The following is an 18,381-nucleotide window of genomic DNA, read 5'->3' as shown; positions in this document are numbered from 1 at the left end:
AGGGGCGTCGGGTTCTTACCAGGGCGATGTGGACGGTGAACTCCACTCCGATGCCAACAGAGGCGATGAGGATGACCACGGGAATGGCGCTGAGCTTGATGCCAATCAGACCCATGATGCCAAAGAGCTCCACTGTCATCATGGCCAAGATAAACACCTGTGAGAGGGAAACAGAAGTGTGGGTTAAACCAGTTCTTGTGCAACATCTCATCCCAATTACAAAGACAGGGTCAGAACAACACAGGGACTTTTTCTTTTGGTCTCTTTCGCTCCACTTAGGAGTAATGGCTTATGACCGGCCCTCTAATGATAACAGTGTAGGCTCTCCAGGCCTGCCATATTTTCCACACACATGTGGTTTGTAGCCCCAGAAATCCTGCATCTCCACCCCCCACGTCATCTGCCTTACTGTATCAGGTTACACTCCGGACCACCACCCAACCCCCCGGCCCCCCTCCCTCTCCCGTCTCTGCTTTCAGCGGTGGGGAAGTGACTGACACTGTGGGACAAAAGAGAGCAGGAGGACTTGACTGCTGCCCCCCCCCCCCCCCCCCGACCCCCCACCACCACCCTTCTACTCCATCAGCCCCTCTGACGTTACTTCACCACCGACGTGCTTCTTCTAAATATAATTTCCTCCATTTTTTCTCATCTTTCGCTTGCCCCCCCATCAAGAGCAAACAGGAGACTACCCAGGGGAAAAAAACTTCTTAGACTTTTAGGCCTTTTTTCAAGCCTTTGATGTTGGCAGGGGTCCCAATTTGGTCACGCTTAAGTTGGAGATGGTAAAACCTGCTTTTATTGCGGCCACATATACGCAGTGAAACTGTAGAGGACAAGAGCAGAGAGACAGGCCAGAGACAGTGGGACTGCACATGTGTGTGTGTGTGTGTGTCCGTGTCCATGTGTGTGTGTGTGTGTGTGTGTGTGTCCGTGTCCATGTGTGTGTGTGTGTGTGTGTGTGTGTCCGTGTCCATGTGTGTGTGTGTGTGTGTGTGTGTGTGTGTGTCCGTGTCCATGTATGTGTGTGTGTGTGTGTGTGTGTGTGTTCTGGAGAGAGGGTGAGAAAGGATGTTTGAAAAGCAGGGCCACTCAAAGCCCAATGCACACTGCCCTAGATTAATTCTTTAGCATCTGGCGTGTCGCTGCCAGCAGAAAGTAACGGTCACCAGCGTCCCCTCTCTCGCCCTCAGACCCTCCCCATGTGGGCACATGGTACCCACCAGCCTGTGTGAAATGTTTCCCAGCCGCTGAACTGACAAGGAGTCCTCCCTACCAGCCCCTCTTCCCCCACACCGTGCACAACCCACCACCATCGCCACAACACCCCCCCCCCCCCCCAGGCTGATGGATGGGTTTAGCAGGCCAAGGTCGCGACTAGGCAGATCCGTCCTGTCCCCAAATTATTTGGACAAAGGCATTTTGAGGTAAAAGCCTTCAGGAGAGCTTTGCCGCTCTTTTGCATTTCCTATTTGGAAAAAAAAAAACCTTGCAGTCCCCATTAGAATGACAAAGGGGGTGGGGGTTCTGTGTGTGTGTGAGAGAGAGAGGGGAAGCAAGAGAGAGAAAGCAGCACCCTCTGGCCAACCCACTGAGGTCCTCCCTGGTGAAGGGCCCTCCAAGGCAGGCTTATTGAGTTGTGCTGCGGGGATAAAGGGAAGAGTGGAGAGAGAGAGGAGGGAGGGAGGGAAAAAAGAAATACAGAACAAGCTGAATGGAGGAGTGACTTACAATCACGCCGGCGGTCCAGGGGTTGAGGAGGAGGAGGGCGCAGACCAGGAAGGTACAGGCCAGCACCACACTAACGGCCAGCAGGAACCAGTGGCGCAGGCCTATGTACTGCTCCCAGAACAGGAAGGGGTAGCCGTTGGGGTAGTTCTGGATGCCCTTGCGGCTGAACTCCTCGCAGATGGCGCGCACACTCTCGATGGCCTCCACGAAGTCCGATGCCTGTCGCAGGCCGTTCAGGTAGAAGGGGAACTGGGCAAACTCCAGCGGCTCGGCAGCGGGGACTAGAATGGAACCGAACAGAACAGAACATGAGTTTACCTCCAAACAAAGTAATCATACTCAGTACTGAGCCTCCTTGTTTGGGACGTGGAGCGAAGGGTCAGGAAGAGGCACTCACTGCGCAGGTTCTCGCCGGTGGTGTCGTACTTGTCGTGGATCCACTCGCGTGGGTTGGGGTAAAAGTTGGCCTGGGAGGCGGCATAGCCCAGGGGGTCGTTGCTGACCCACACTGTGAGGTAGATATAGAAGACCTCCGCCGGGATCAGGCCGTCATCGTCCACCAGACGTCTGGACGTCAGCTAAAACATTTTTTTTAAAAAAGGCAAAAATGACAAAGAGTTAGGACGAAACCAATGATGAAACTAAGCTGACTGCAGAAATGAGAACACAATGCCCTGAGGCCGGCTAAAGGGGAGAGGATGTGGGCGGAGGCCCCACCTGGCTGTAGTTGAAAGGGTCCTTCTTGGAGCCCGTCTGGATGAGGAGCTTGTAGGCCAACGCGCCGTCCTCGGTTCCGTTGCGGTAGCTGTCGTGAGTGATTCTGCCAGCCTCCCAGTCTGCGTCGAATGTGGCCTGGAGTCCTGTGAGAGAGAGAGAGAGAGAGAGAGAGAGAAAGAAAGAGAGAGAGAGAGAGAGAGAGAGAGAGAGAGGTTGAGTGAGGGGTCTGGCCTTCAGAGTACCATAAGCAGCCAGGGAGGCCGTTTCCAAGCCTGCAGAGCGGCTCCCATGCCAACAAGGACACAATATGATTGGTGCAGTCTGTGCTACTTTTGGAGAGAAGTTCAACACCCGGGAAACTGAGATGAAATTTTTAGAAAAACAAATTAAAATTCATTTTGCTTGGAGGAAATACACACACACATATGCACACACACACACACACACACATCCATGCACGCACAGACACACACACACTGAACCACACATGGATACACAAACAGTCTCTTGCTACCCCCTCCTCTCTGCGTCTTTGTGCCTGCTACTCAATATGTGTGTGTGGGCTGAATAAACTAAGCAGCAAAGCCTTTCGTGTTCCCTAAATTACAAAGTCTGACAACAGCTGAAAAACAGTTTCCACAGCCTTTCTATAATTACAGAGATCTCCTCACAAGAAAAGGAAATAGCGCGGGGGGGACAGGGAGTGGAGCGCCAGCCAAGGCCTTTCAAGTCCCTCCAATTTCCACATGCTATTGAGGAGGCAAGTTCCCTTTCTATCACTCAGCTTTGCTGCCCAAGCGTCACCCAGGGAGGGAGGAAAGGAAGAAGGGAGGGATGGGAAGGAGGGAGGGAAAAGCCTGATTGGAAGAATGGTGGGAGAGGTCAGAGGCTGAGGCAGATAACCCTTGACCTTTCCCCGGCCACCCCACCCTGGGTGTGGGTGAGGTAGAGAGAAAGAGGAGGAGGAGAGGGAGAGATGAGTGGCGGCTTTGAACTTTCCCTGAACTCCTCCGCTCACCTGCAGCCTCGGCCCCTGCCTCCAACCAAGCGGTGCCACACAGGGTCTGACCCTGGAGGGACGTTTCGCCTGATCATTAAAAGCCTTGGAAATTCCAGCTTGTCCCAAAAAAGACAAAGGATAGCCAACATGTTCCACATACACACACACACACACACACACACACACACACACACACACACACACACACACACACACACACACACGTGCACGCGCGCATTGGAGGGAATGGGGTCGAGTTAAGTCCATTTACCTCGCAGCCAGTCCTGGAAGAAGTGGAGCCACATACGGGGCAGCTTCTGGTCACTGTCGCGCACCACGTACTTGACCGAGTTGAAGGCATTGTGGATCTGCAGGAGCTCGCGCTGGGAGCGTGCATAGTCGAAGCCATCCATAGTGACCAGGTACATGTTGTAGAAGGAGAAGTACTTGAACTGGGCCGCAATGAAGTCGTACTCCTTGGTGTCGCGCGGCACGATGTCGGTCAGGTAGAGGCCGTCGTGCACCATGGTGGTGCCGTAGAGGCTGAGACCCAGCAGCGCCACGAACACCACCACCACCACCGTCTTGGTCTCGGGCTTGAGCAGCAGGGGCGCATACTTCTCCCGCGCAAAGCTGGACAGGTTCCAGCGGAAGAAGGGCAGTGGCACGCAGTCGCGGCCCTCCTTGGGGTCCTCCACCTGGGCCAGGAGATCCCGCGTGGAGCTGGAAGGGGTGAAGAGCTGGGAGCCATAGGCGTCGGAGGGGGAGGCCGGGGCTGAGGGTGCGGAGGGAGGCGAAGCGGGGCCCACGATGACCGACGCCGGGCCGGTGGAGATCTGGGAGGTGGGCGGCAGGATGGTGACGATGTGCTGGCCGGCGGCGTCGCACTGCGTGAAGGCCTGCACGGTGGTGGTGATGTGGGTGCTGGTGGTGATGGTGGAGCCCGTGAAGGTGGGCGTGGGCGGCGAGCGGCCGTGGCCGTGGCCGTCGCTCCCCGAGAACTCCTGCGGCTGGATCTGAATGACGCGCGAGGAGCAGGGGCTGCAAGACACAGCAGTGAACACGCGTTCAGTCAGCCGATAATAACGAAACAACAACAATGAAGAAAAGAAAACAAAAATATCCAAACAGCCCACAGCAGCAGAATGTGAGGTTAAAAGGTTAAAGGTGAGGGGGTTACCTGTAGAAACAGCAGAGGATATCCAGCCGCTTGTCTTCACGCCGGTGCAGGTCCAGGCTCAGGATCGCAGGAAAGATGAGCAGAACCATGGCAAAGTTAAACACCACCACAATGGCAGCCTAGAGAGAGAGAGAGAGAGAGAGAGTGAGAGAGAGAGAGAGAGAGAGAGAGAGAGAGAGAGAGAGAGAGAGAGAGAGAGAGAGAGAGAGAGAGAGAGTGAGAGAGAGAGAGAGAGAGAGAGAGAGAGATGTCACGGCAAGTAGCCAAGTCTCTTGTTTCGTTTCGCTCAGGTCTTACACCCAGCCCCACAGCTGGCATCTGAACTTGACAAAAACGCTCTCTACATTCAGGCTCCCTCGCTGTTTTAGTGCCTCGGATTGAATCCCAGAAAGTAAAAAATGCCCCCTAAATCAACTGGTAACCCCCCTCCCTTCTCCTCCTCCTTCTACTCCCTCTCTCTCTTTCACTCTCCCTCTTTCTCTCTCCTATCCAGAAAACAGTCAACAACCCGGGGGAAAGGGGACTCCCAAGGCCGCTGCTGCAAGCCTGAGCAGGACCCCACCCCCCTTTCCCTCCTCCGCTCCAAACCCTCAGGCTGACATTATATTCCGTATCATTACACTGCGGACCACCCAGGGTTAGCTGAGGGAGATCACAGGCCCGCAGTGTGACGGCCGGGGTGATATACTGATCTATTCGCCCCTGTCTCATTACTGTTCCTCTCCTCTCCTCCACGTCCCCGCCACCTCCCCACCCACCTGAGAGAAAGATCCTACCCCCCCATAACCTCACACACACACACACACACACACACACACACACACACACATGTAGAGCATGGGGGGACAAATCTGAGACGAACAGAAGGGAGAGGCAGTAAAAAAGAGAGAAAAGAACAAAGGCTTCTCTACCCATTCACATCGTTTATTAAAAGTGCTCTTTCATTCCTTTTTTCCCTTCCACTAACCCCCCCTCCTTCTCTCTTCTTTAGCACAGTGAGCAGGCAGTCCTGCCAGGTTGGTTGGGCTGTGAAAATCACCAGCAGTGGACTTAAGGATTCAAGTGGAACTGTAAACACACACACACACACACACACACACACATACACACACACACACACACACACACACACACACACACACACACAGGGCTCCTACCTGCAGAGAGAACGCTCTCAGGGCTGGAATGGGCACCAAGGCAGCCATGAAGAAGGCGATCATGTTGTTGATGGAGGTCAGGGCCACGCTGGTGCCAGTCCGGCGCAGGCAGTCTCCCGTCCGGTCCTGTGGAAAGTGACCAGTAGGGAGGACAGCAGAGGAGAGGAGAGCAGGGGAGAGGAGGACAGGGGAGCGTTAGCAGAGAGCAGCAGCAGTCTCGGCCCAGCTGATGGTGCTGAGTGGAGCTGGAGCGTGTGCTGTGTAACCGTAGCAGGAGCCTTGCCTTGAAGGGGATGTTGGACGCCGTCTCTGTGAAGGAGTGAGCCAGCAGGAACATGTCATCCACTCCGATCCCCAAGGCCAGAAACGGAAGCACCTGACAGGGAGTTCATCACACACACAAAAACACACACACACACACACACACACACACACACACACACACACACACACACACAGTGTTAAAAGGAGAGTACCAGAGATAAGGAATGTGCCTGCATTTTTCTGACTAAATGCGTAGCGTATGTGAGTGCTAATGAGTGGATGAGTGCTTGCGTTTTTGTCTTTGTAGGGAGTGGTTACCTGTGTTGTGGCTGCATTGAAGGAGAGGCCCAGCAGAGAGCACAGTCCCAGACCGGCTGCTACTGACAGAGCCACGAGCAGCACCCCGGCCAACCCCACAGCACCCTGGGACTTGGCACAGTCCCAGCGCAGCATTGTCACACAGGCGTAGGCCAGCTATACACACACACACACACACACCACACACACACACACACGCAGAGAGAGAGTTGAATCACATGCTGAGTGGAAAGCACAATCCCTCCCCACTAAATGAGCACGTTAACCGCATTACCACAAAATGACGCGACACATTATACTTTCATATAAAACCCAGCCACCAGTCAGCCCTCATGATATATGACACTAGCGTGTAATCGATTGGGCCGCCTTTTAGCGGCAGCTGGCGGCTTTCTCCCGGGCACCTTACCATGAGCAGGTAGCCGCCGGCCACTCGGATGACGCTGACGTCGGAGAAGGACTTCATGATGTCGTTGAGCGTGGTGGTGGAGAAGGCGTGCACACTGGACGAGGAGTTCTGCGGGACGCTCTGGTGGGCCACCTACACCGGAGAAGCACACAGAAAACACACCAAGACGCTTCAGTCAGCCGACTTCAAAAAGCGTATTATATTCACAGCGCAAATATTGACCCGTGCCCCAAGTATTGGATTAGTTGTCGTGACATAATATTATGCCGTGGACAGGACCTCCTCTGCCTGTCCACAGGAGAGTATTTTTAGTGTAAACTCAGCGGTGCCAACAGTGCCTCACAGTCATGCAGGAACAAAAACAACACACACACACACACACACAGACACACACACACACACGCGCGCACACACACAAAAATGTCTTTGTTTGCCTGTTTGTCTGTATGCCTTGACATGCAATACAGACAGAGCTGCACAACAGCAAGTCAAAACACACCTCTCCATTCAGCGCCTATATTTATTTTTTGAGCCCGTAACAAACAAACAAGGGGGGTCTGGTTGGCCCCTATGGAGACTGACAAGCCAGAAATAATGACCACAGATGCCAGGGATCCGAGGTCGCAGGGATCAAATGCGATCACATGGTCTCTCAGGCTACTCCGTCAGCGCCATGAGCCGACCACAACTTCAGCCCTGCACTTTGTTTTTACAGTGACCCTCCCCCCTTTTCCTCTGTCTCCTATTCCCCCCTCTCTCTCTCTCCCCCTCTCTCTCTCTTTCACTCTGACATTCTCTCTCCTCACCCTCTCCTCCATTGAGCGAGCCCTGGGCATGGCTGGAGGTACAAGCGCGCTGCCCCTCCTCCAGTCAGCGCGCTGGGTGTCCGCTATCACAAAAACAGCTTGTTCCTATAACTGGGAGTCTGTCAGTGGCCTCCTAGGACGACTCCGTTTACTAGGCAGCTGAGGATTGATGGAATTCAGGCAGACGTTGCGCTCCCCTGGCCTAAGCAAAACAAGCCGCCACACCAGAGCGATCCCTCCTACCTCCACCGCCTCCAACACACGCACGCACACACACACACACACACACACACACACACACACACACACACACACAGAGAGTTCCTCCTAAGCTAGTGTTTCCCTTCTTCCTGTGCTCCTCCCTTGTAGGCAGGTAAGCTCAGGATAACGTTAAAGACCTCTGGCTAACCTGCTTCTTATGCTCCCTACGTAACAGAAGAGAAAACATAACGCACGATGGCTTGGATTTGGGTCAAGATACAGAAGCTGCAGGAGAGAGAAGAGAGAGAGAGAGAACAGGAATATGAACAGGAAATTACCTCAACAAACTTCCTCTGCCAGGACTCCAGGATAGCGGTGGCTTTGTCTTCGTTCCAGTTGATGTCGTGTATCTCGTAGTCGTCCTTAAAATGCTCATAAAGTTGCTTGGGGCTCATGAGCAGGAACATGGTCTGGAGGGCCTCCGCACTGAAGGAACATGAAAGACATTTCATTGAGATCTACTAGGTGTGCTACTTTGAACCAACGCATAACAACAACTCGCCATGAGACTTCCATTATCATCTCACGCTGTTGGTTGTGCACAAGCCTGACTCAATTTAGATATGGTATCCATCTATTTTGATTAAAACAAGCACTCAAAACACAACATGTATTGGATTTCACCCTCTGTTTGTGCAGCGAGCCCTTTCAGAGAACCCTTTCTTTTGGCCTAAACACAACGTTGATATACGTGTGTCATGGCTGTCCTTAGTTTGTATTCAGACCTCTTTTTACACTTTCTTTTTTCCCCCTGTGTCTGTATAAGAGTTGACCTCTGTTTTTTTGCATTCCACACAACAGATCCATCCGTGCTTTATGTGGCTGTCCATCATGTTTAATTGGTCTATCCTCTGCTGGGGTCAGGGAAGGAAACCGATCCCGCTTCATACGAGGCATTCCATGGATGTGTGAGGTTATTAGGGGTCCGAAAGATTCCTCGCCCGCTCCTCCGGGCCTCCACTAGAGACGCCCACCCACAATCCCCCCCACTCACCCCTCCCTGCCGGGCTGTGCTCTCTCACCTCTGCAAAGCATTCTGGGTATCCTTTGCCCTGCCACCCAGGATCAGCTCCTCCTGCCAGTGCATAAACTTCTTTGAGAAACCGTGGCAACCACCCTGCAGCTCAGAGGCAATGTCGGGACTCTGGAGAGCAAAGCACCACATTTCATTAGATCACCACCCTCTTCTGGTCATTCAACTGTGCACACTAAAAAAACAATACTATACATATATATATATATATATATATACACACACACACACACACACATATATACATATACATATATATATATATTAACTAATGAAACTTCCTACCTGGCGTTGCTCTTTGTTAGGGGCGCTGTTTGGGCAGTCGGAGTCGCTGGGATTGAGGCAGGGCCTGTTCATGTAGGCATGTCCCACCTGGGCCTTGTCCAGCATCTCCTTGAAGCCCTCCAGGGAGGTGAACTGGCTCAGCTCCTCCATCAGCTTCAGAGGGTCCAGGTTCATCCACTGAATGTCAGGCATCCCCCTGTAGCAGATCAAATCCAGAGTTAAGCTTATGGGGCGCACACCTCAAACCGTTTCAGTTTTATTCTCTTCTCCTCTTTTCCTCATCTCTCTATTCTTGCCCCCCTCTTTGTCCTCCTCCACACCTCCTCCTTCCTTCCTCGACGTCAGGCAGCTTGTTTCTGGGCTCGCGCCTCGCGGCCGGCTCTCCCTGGTGGAGGACTGCAGATGCGACATAAAGTAGCGTTTATTATCCTGTTACACGGAGGAACATAATGCGCCGGCAGGCCGCGGGCTCCTGTCTCTTAACTCTGTGCATCGAGTCATAACAATTACCCCTGGCTCTCAAACATCTTGATAAACATCTTGCGGCTGCGGCTGGGGGCCGGGGACCCAAGGCTGGGCGGGCAGGAGGAGGAAAGCCCGGCACTCTCCCCATCTCTCTCTCTCTTTCTCTCTCTCTCTCTCTCTCTGTCTCTCGTTCTCTCTCCTGCTGCTCAAGGCTCACAGGCGTTCACAAGCTCCCGGCTCAAAGAGACGCCCTAATCCCGAGGCTTTTTAACCACCTTTTGTGCGTGTGTGTGTGTGTGTGTGTGTGTGTGTGTAATGGCGCTATCGCTAGTCCCGCCCTCCCCGCGGAGCTAAATTTACAATATTCCTCCGAAGAGAAGGTAATTATGTGGCCTGTGGGATCGCAGCCTGGTGTCGGCTGACAGTTTTAGCCAGCCAAGACGACTCGGAGCACTGTATTTAAGACACAAGTTCAAGGCCAGAGCCTTGTAGGCAGGAAGTACCTTAAGCTCTGAGGGCTCGCCTGTGTGTCAGGGAGCCTGCCACACTGTCCACCATTAGCCAACTCGGGGAGGGACAACATGACCTCAGCCACAAAGAGGCAAATTTGAATGGCTCTGTTTTTACTTGTAATGGCATGCACTTTTTTCAATGGCCGATAATTCACATGTGGTTTATATGTGAGCATTTATCACCTCATGTACTGCTTGTGAACAAGGAATGATTTTACAAAGGGAGGCTAGATAGGACAGCGTCACTGAAGCAGAAATGTAGCCAGACGAAAAACACAACTTCACTGTTTTGACAGTTACAGCACTTCAAGTGAACTCTTCACTCAACCTCGAAAAGGAATCGTTTTCCCCTGTCTGAAACTCTTTCTGTCTGGGCGCATTCCCACATGAAATAATCCACATGCAAAATGACGTTAACCTCAGGTTGATCTACGAGCCACAGAATGTGGGGGGCCATTTTCTATGGCCAGTGCTGGAGGGTGGAGAAAGGGAAAAGAAAAAAGAGAGAAAGAAAACAGTAAAAAAAGTGTCCTCTCTCTCTCTCTGGGCACAATCTAGCTCCCTCCAATAATTCATGAAGAGTGGCTTCAAATAAAGCTGGTCCTCTCCCATTCCCACATACCAAGCGCCTTTGCTCCTGCTTGCAAAGAGAGGCTCCTTTATCTCCTATTTTTTGCTTGAGTGAGTCGGCCTAGGCCCTTTTGTTTTTCCATAGATTGCTGCTCTTTGTTCTCAAGTTTTTTTCTCTCTCCCTCTCCTCTTTCCCTCTCTCCCTTGATCGCTCTCTCTCTCTCTCTCTCTCTCTCTCTCTCTCTCTCTCACACACACACACACTCACTCACTGTCACTCTCTCTCACTCAGTATTAAAAAAAAAATTGGTTGAATTCAAGCGGAAGCCAGAAAGGACATTAGCCTCACTGGCTACCCTTTCCTCCCTGCAAACATGCTAGAAAAGAGGAAATGAATCCTGATGAAGAGAAGGTATTCAACACTCAAAAGCTAAGAGCATTGCAAGCTTAAGTCCTTGCATCTTCAGTCACTGCTTTTTAAGTTAGCACAATTACATTTTCAACATGGAGTCCATATTTAAAGAACAAATAAGTGTGATATTCTCCATTTAGATACATTTATATAGTTTCTTTGGGGGGAAATGTTCTATCTTACCAGATCAGTATTCTGGGATATATGTGTGAAAACTCTTAAGAGAGATGTTTTGGACGAAATGCACTGTTCATTTTGTCTCTCCCCACTTTCTCTGTCTCTTTGGGCCCACTACTTGAATAATGCCCATTTTATTTGTTGGACTTACAGCTCGGAGCCCAGGCGATTACCATGAGAATGCGCAGTGTTACCCAGTGCTGACAAAGCTGGGGCACCCTCCGGGGCCCCCTCACCGATGGACACTCACTCGTAAACTGAAAGAATGCTTACCATTGTCTGACCCAAAGACTCCCCTACCCCCCAAGCCCCCCCCCCACCCACCCACCACCACCCCACACTCTCGCACACCCCTTCAACCAACCCACCCACCCAGTAGCAGCCATCTCCTCCCCTCCCTCCCTCTCTCTCTCTCTTTCCCTCTCTCTCTCTCTCTCTCTCTTCTCCATTAGGGCTCCCTCTGGCAGGCACCTCAGGAGGAGGGGCCTCACCGCGGGGGTGTTAGAGGGGGCTCGGCAGAGTCTGGTAAAGCCCCCTCAATGCTCCGATGACAGGACAAGCGCAAGGCGACGACTGAACCAGGCCTCTGCTTATCAGCGGACTAAATGGAGCCTTTGCTCCAGGCTTAATGTGGGGAGTTTATTGCTGCCAACACTGTAGTTGGGCTGACATGACGACCCCCTTGTTACAGGAGTGTGCAAGAATCAGGGGGTCAAGTGAGCTTAAGGAGCCTGGCTCATGTCCCACATATCATGCATGAAAAACAAAAAAACCCAACAACAACATTTGTTCGACAACAGCTATCAGATACCCTGCAGTGACTTTCCTGGTCATCGCAATGCTAGCTAGCTAGCTAGCTTGTGGTGACGAAAAGGATAAAAAGGAGGACCAAAAAATGCCTTTTCATGTGATTGGCTGGTTAACTTACGGTAAGTAGGCTGAGCCTCCCTGCAGTTTAGAGCCTTCCCAGAAACAATCCAGAGGGGTTATAATCATACACGGGAAGAGCTTGTCAATCATCTGGGGAGAAGAAAGACACAATTGGCCATTGCTCAAACTAGAGCACGTCACAAATGGAGAACATCAAAATGTATCCAAGGCAAGGGTCCTGGGGACTAAGCACCCCGCATTAAGGCCTGCCCTATGAATTCTCATGGGAGATGGAAATATAAAACAATAGGCTTACCCTTTCAATCATGACATTTTCTATGATTGGAACTCCGGACTTGAAGCAGATTTTGTTTAGATCCCATGACCTGAGGAGATATCAAATGTTTACAGTCACCAATTATAGCAAATCTCTGCTGGGTTTGAGGTGATTGCAAGCGTGGACAGTCAGAACCATTTCCCACGATTCGAGAGAGAGGAGAGACTTACTTTCCATACAGGGACACCTGGACTTTGCTGGCGGAGAGCGCAGCCTCCAGGTGCAGTAGCAGGGACTCCTGGGTTAGAATATTAGTTCCTTCCTGTTTAGGTGTTTGTATGAGCATCTGTGAGGTGAACACGGACTCTTCTCCCTGCTTCTCCTTCGTGTAGCGCAGTTCACGGCTTACGCGGCTTCCAGCTGCAAAGACAGAAGGACAAGAGGAGGGAAAGTGTGTTAGAAACAGACAGATGGAACCTGTATCAGGTTATTTCACTGTGTGTCATTCATCCGTAACATTTTAAGATGACTTGGAAACCTTTGTACAAATGAAAACAGAAAAGACTCCAGGTCAACAGGTTTCATGCCAGACAGAGACGTAATAGTACCTCAATGAAATCACACAACCTACCCATATTTATTATGAATTAACTTAACAAAAACATACTAGCAAGCGGTGTTGATCAAACCAGCCTTTGACAAACCTAGTGAGTAAAACACACTCAGCTTGAGCCAATACACAGGACCAAAGGAAAAATAAACCAGCACGAGAACACTCCGGGGTGGTAAGAACACACACACACAAACCTCTGTTCACAAACATTTATGCCCCCTTGCTTGCTGGTTTCGTAGGCACTGTCAGACATTTGTGTCTGGCCAAGCAGAATGAGTCAAAAGCTACTTATTGACGCCTCCTGGAAAACAGATGTGTGTCTGGGAAACTCTCTCTCCCTCCCTCCGTCCAGCTTGCTGGCCATGGTGGCCATGGCGCGGTGGTGACACGAGCCCCTGGGGTGGGCTGCCAGTCAGAGGCCCTCCCAACCTGCCCAGAGCAGATCACAGCGTCTGGATCCCAGTCATGTGAGCGGCCTAACCCCAACCCATTCATTCAAAAAACCAGCCCCAGCAGCACCCCCCCCCCCCCCCCCCACACACACACACACACACACACACACACACACACAGTCCTCCATGTGCATAGGAAAATCCCAGCCAGGCAGGCGGACGGACTGGTTAGTGTCCGCAGCTTTAAAAAAAGCAGGCCTCCACCATCCCAGAACTAAGCCGTCAGGGAAAGAGCAAACGAGGGAGACGGAGGGAGACGGAGGGAGAGAGAGAAAGAGAGAGAAAGAGAGGGAAGAACAGAAGCTGCTGGTGGTGGTGGTGGCGGTGGAGCTGGGAGGGGGGGTTGAGGCAGAGAAACGCTGTTCATGTGGTATGCAGAGCCCTCGGAAGAAAAGCATCAAAGAGCGCAGAGGAAACTCTGGAGTCCAGCCCCCTAATTAACAGAGGCTGTGGTGAAAAGAGTGTGCAGGGTATCTGCAGGCATGCCAAGGGCACATGAAACACACCGCTGTGGTGAAAAGAGTGTGCAGGGTATCTGCAGGCATGCCAAGGGCACATGAAACACACCGGCACGGATCAGAGCAGCCCCGTCTAGCCCTCCGCCGGCTCCCAATGCATGATGACAACCCCGCAGTGGCTAGCTGGGCCCACCTCATCTCTCTCTCTCTCTTCTCTCTCTCTCCCTTTCTCTCTTTCTATCAGTCTCACTCCTCCAAAGCTCCCCAAAGCCCTTGGCTAGCTTAATTGAGAGAGTGAGAGGGAGAAAGAGGAAAAGAGAGAGAGAGAGAGGGTAGGAGAGATTTTGAGAGAGCACTAGAGAGTGAACCAGGGAGACAGGGACCGAGCGAGGGGAAAACAAGTGAAGACTGTAACGGGGAGAACTCTCTCAAGCGATTTCTCTTGCCCACACCACCAAATCACTTCAAGCCCCTCTCCTTGTACTGAGCGGGAGAAAGGAGGCATGGCTTCGAAGAACCACAAACTGTTCCGCCAGATCAGACACGCAAAGCATTCCGTGTGTTTCATGAAAAGTAAACAATGACACAGATATTAAGAGGAAAAGCAGTTCTCCCTAAAGCACAGTTACATGAAAAAGCTTGTAAGCCACGATCTTTTATGACACATTATCGCTGCATTGCTCGCCATCATATGGCAACCAGCTCCAAGGGTATGTAAATACATTCCATCAGAGATCTGCACACAAGATTGAAGCAGAGACAAAACACTCACGCACACACACACACACACAACTCCATTCACAAATGCAAACACGCTTTTTGTTTCACTTTTCAAACATCGCATTCATATTTAATGCATTCAGGCATCTGCAGGAATCGAGCTCGAATCCTTGGGCCGGTAATTACAGGGGCTCCTGAAGTAAATTATAGCTATTTGTGTCTCGTTCCTCCCATCTGGACCACCCAGCTCGCGGGCCGACTGGGCTGTGGCGCTCCGTCACCGCTCCTCGCAGCCACCCTCCAGATGGGAGCTCTGCTCGCCTCGCCTCCCTCAGCTCGCCTCGCTCTGCTGCGCGCTGCACGCTTAAAGAGACAGGCGCGCAAAAAAATACTTTCACGGTGTCACACAAGAGCCAGAGCGCGAGAGAGAGAGAGAGAGAGAGAGAGAGAGAGAAAAAAATTACAAATCAGGCTGCCCCATTTGTTTGAGTTGCGCTCCAATTTGACTTGCGGTAACTTGCTGAGACTCTGGGCTTGAGGCTTCAAGCTCAGTTCCTAAAGCCAAAAGGAGGTGGACCATTTTCAGTAAATGATTTACACTTTTCCCAAACATATACAGCCTCGTTACAATGTAACAACACCCTTAAGGACATTGCTACATACTGAAAAACAATGAGTCACAACTTTGTTTACTGAAGTAAGAACTAATGTGAAAAAAGTACATTTAAAGAGGATTAAGAATTATTGTTTCACACTATACTTCAATATATACTTGACATGATATAGTCATACATAAGATATGTGTTATATATGTCAAATGGAGTTTGAGTAGAGGCTGCATTCTGAAGTTGGTATTAGATCCTGGTCCCCTTGCAGGGGCAGGGACCCTCCTTTTGTTCAGCTTTCACAGCTCTGGAGCTGACATCACCAGCCCAGGTCAATTCTCCATGAGGTGGGTCCTCCATCATATGGTGGGAGAAATGACTATGCAGTCAAGACTGCACACTAAACGTGGTGAAAAAAAAAAACACACATCGTGGCCCCTACAGAGCTCCCCTCTGCTACATGGCTATGAAATAACTTGGCTAAACATATGGCTAATAGCTCTCTCTGCACAGATATGGGGCTGAACCTGTGAAAGGCTGCTAGCTAGAGCTACCCAGGAGCTGGTAGACAATGGAGGTGGGTTTGTGGGGGGGGGGGGGGGGGGCTCCCCACCCTGGAGCTTAACTCTGTGGTCCTGAAGCCTGGGAGGCTGGACTGGTGTGTGAGGGCTTCCCCCGCACAGTGGGCAGCATGGAAAGTGACATGTAATTAACCACGGAGATGCAGCCCCCCCACCACCACCTTCCAACCCCCGCCCGGCCCACACGCCCCTGGTGTCAGCCCACTGCTGGACCCTGTCAGCTCCAATCTCACTCGTGTCCACTCCAATCTACCCCACTGCGGCCATGATTGCACACCACTCAATGCTGCCACTTGCCATGGCTCTCTCTCCCTCCCTGGAAGGGTCAACAAGCGGTAAGTAAATGACCATCATTACCGCGATGCTGTGGAACATCGGGCTGGTGCTACTCAACATCTGCCACACCTGGAAAGTCTATTTTTTTCCTGATGCTCATTAAAGTTTCCACTACACATCATTGCATGATGTATAAATAACAATGAGGTCAAGGTTATGGACCTGGAGCTATTTAATAAATAAAAATCACTATGCTGCTCAAAGCAATTCAATCCAAGGACGGACACACACACACACACATACACACATGGGCTTATTCAAGGGATATTCCTGAGGGAACCGACTAACTCGATTCAGGGTAGACCACCACACACTGATAATGGCAATCATCTGTAACGCAGCAACTGTATTTTCCCACAGCCCACCAGGGCCAATGAATCAAATCGGTTTTACCCCAATAAAGGAGTCTCCACTGACCAAGGTGGTCCAGACACTCAAGCAGCCAAGACTTCAGCCAGGCCCACACAATGTACGCCTGAAACAGTCACAAATAAAGCCTTAGCCAGCGTTCACAAGCTAGCTCTGAATCCCAGCGCTCTAACCATTAGGCAGGGCCACCTTCAAAGTGTTGTGGTCCAGATTAGCTGGATTAGCAGACCTCTGAAAGGACCCATGCTGACTTGGAGGAAGTCCCACAAGGAAGAGTGCTGAAAGAGACATTTTACCTGTTGTTGCCACCCAAGCTCGACACACACACAAAATACAGTGCTCACACAAAAAGAACAGACTCTGAAGACGCACAGGCACAACAACAACAAGACGCACATATGGACATGAGAACATAATGTGCCCACATACATACATAGCCTACATACATACATACATACATAGCCTACATACATACATACATACATAGCCTACATACATACATACATACATAGCCTACATACATACATACATACATAGCCTACATACATACATACATACATTCAATGAATCTTTCTGCATCTATCCACCCATCATCTCTTCTTTCTGTTTCAAGAACACAAACTCACAAAAGGCTACTGGACTTTTTCTTTGGGACTTGGCATTCCCTCATCTTGTCTCCCCTGAGCCCGTAAAACATTTTCAAGAAGACATTATGAAAACAAGAGGGGATAGATTTGGCCGCCGCATGACACATCTTTTCACAAAACTCTTCAGCTCCACTGCAACTCTCAATACCCCATCCATGACTGGGCTGTCCACTCCGTCCAGCCCAGACTCTTTAGAGGAGACAGACGGAGAGGCTGCCCTACCTTCACCGCCCATACAGAGAGAAAGAAAGAGGGAGAGAGAGGACGGAGGGGCTCAGTGCAAGCCCCCTTTGTCTCTCCCTCTCCTGAATGTCTTTTTAAATGTTTCCCAACAAACAGGCGGGGGGACAGTACAGAGAAAGTCTCCCAACAAAAGCAAATGGCCTAAGACTTTCTCAGTAAATGAGATGATGCAGAAGCGGGGTGCAGGGGTTGGGGGCCAGGAGGCGGCGGTGGAGGTTGGCTTCATACCTTAACTATAGAAACAAAGATTATAGCGGTGTCTGCCCATACCCATGACGGTGAAGGGACTCCACTGGGTATACTAGGTGTACTTTAAAAAAGAAAATTGGGAGGAATTTATAAGTGTAAACAAAATGAGGGAAGGGGGATCTTTGCTGAGGGTAAAAAATACTAAGCCTCAGTTACGACCTATTCAAACCTGATACTTCTGTCAGTGCTGACATAAATTTCCACTGGTGTTGGCATTTAAGCTCTTGCTATTTCCATATGTATAGCCTCCCCTGTACTAATTATGCTAATCATCCCTAGTGTTGGCTGCTGTGAAAAATGCTCACATTAAGCAGTCCACTGGCTGCTAATGCAGCTTAATGTGTGGTTGAAACATACATTCATCCCATGCTGAAAGGCAAAATTTTTCCACATTGCTGGTTGCATTCAGGCTAGAAATGAATTTATTGAGCCGCGGGACCATTTCTTCCCCTTCCCCACCACCACTCCACACATCCCAAGTACCCAAGAACATTTTTTTTTTCCTTCTGCCTTGGTTTAATGAAGGTGGCAATGGTGTAGAGAGGGGGGAAACTGAAGAAACTTTCACTGAAAAGGTGACTGGTGTCACTTTATTTAGCATGGATCAAAGGGAGCGATCAGTCTTGGCAGAAAATAAAAACTGTCAAAATGAAGGAAAATGAGA

General features: G+C 50.8%; 1 protein-coding gene across 1 annotated transcript in view; it reads right to left on the bottom strand.

The window, feature by feature from the left end:
* Positions 1-18,381, bottom strand: part of ptch2 (patched 2) — a 33,089-nt gene that overhangs the window by 8,406 nt on the left and 6,302 nt on the right. Inside the window, exons 3-18 of the mRNA XM_076295238.1 lie at positions 12,675-12,864; positions 12,484-12,553; positions 12,226-12,317; positions 9,162-9,357; positions 8,866-8,987; positions 8,122-8,269; positions 6,777-6,908; positions 6,368-6,523; positions 6,069-6,161; positions 5,786-5,911; positions 4,629-4,747; positions 3,720-4,489; positions 2,449-2,591; positions 2,129-2,309; positions 1,732-2,012; positions 20-157 (exon numbers count right to left, since the gene is read on the bottom strand). Coding sequence (XP_076151353.1) covers positions 20-157; positions 1,732-2,012; positions 2,129-2,309; positions 2,449-2,591; positions 3,720-4,489; positions 4,629-4,747; positions 5,786-5,911; positions 6,069-6,161; positions 6,368-6,523; positions 6,777-6,908; positions 8,122-8,269; positions 8,866-8,987; positions 9,162-9,357; positions 12,226-12,317; positions 12,484-12,553; positions 12,675-12,864 — 2,957 coding nt within the window. The remainder of the gene's footprint in view (positions 1-19; positions 158-1,731; positions 2,013-2,128; positions 2,310-2,448; positions 2,592-3,719; positions 4,490-4,628; positions 4,748-5,785; positions 5,912-6,068; positions 6,162-6,367; positions 6,524-6,776; positions 6,909-8,121; positions 8,270-8,865; positions 8,988-9,161; positions 9,358-12,225; positions 12,318-12,483; positions 12,554-12,674; positions 12,865-18,381) is intronic.

Source organism: Alosa pseudoharengus, unplaced genomic scaffold, assembly GCF_046254945.1.
Source record: "Alosa pseudoharengus isolate Yale_2024_CS ecotype anadromous, Long Island Sound unplaced genomic scaffold, YU_APseudo_1.1 YU_APseudo_1.1_scf_2, whole genome shotgun sequence".
Lineage (NCBI taxonomy): Eukaryota > Metazoa > Chordata > Actinopteri > Clupeiformes > Clupeidae > Alosa > Alosa pseudoharengus.
Note: the sequence above shows the minus strand (reverse complement) of the source record. Positions and strands in the feature narration are given on the sequence as shown.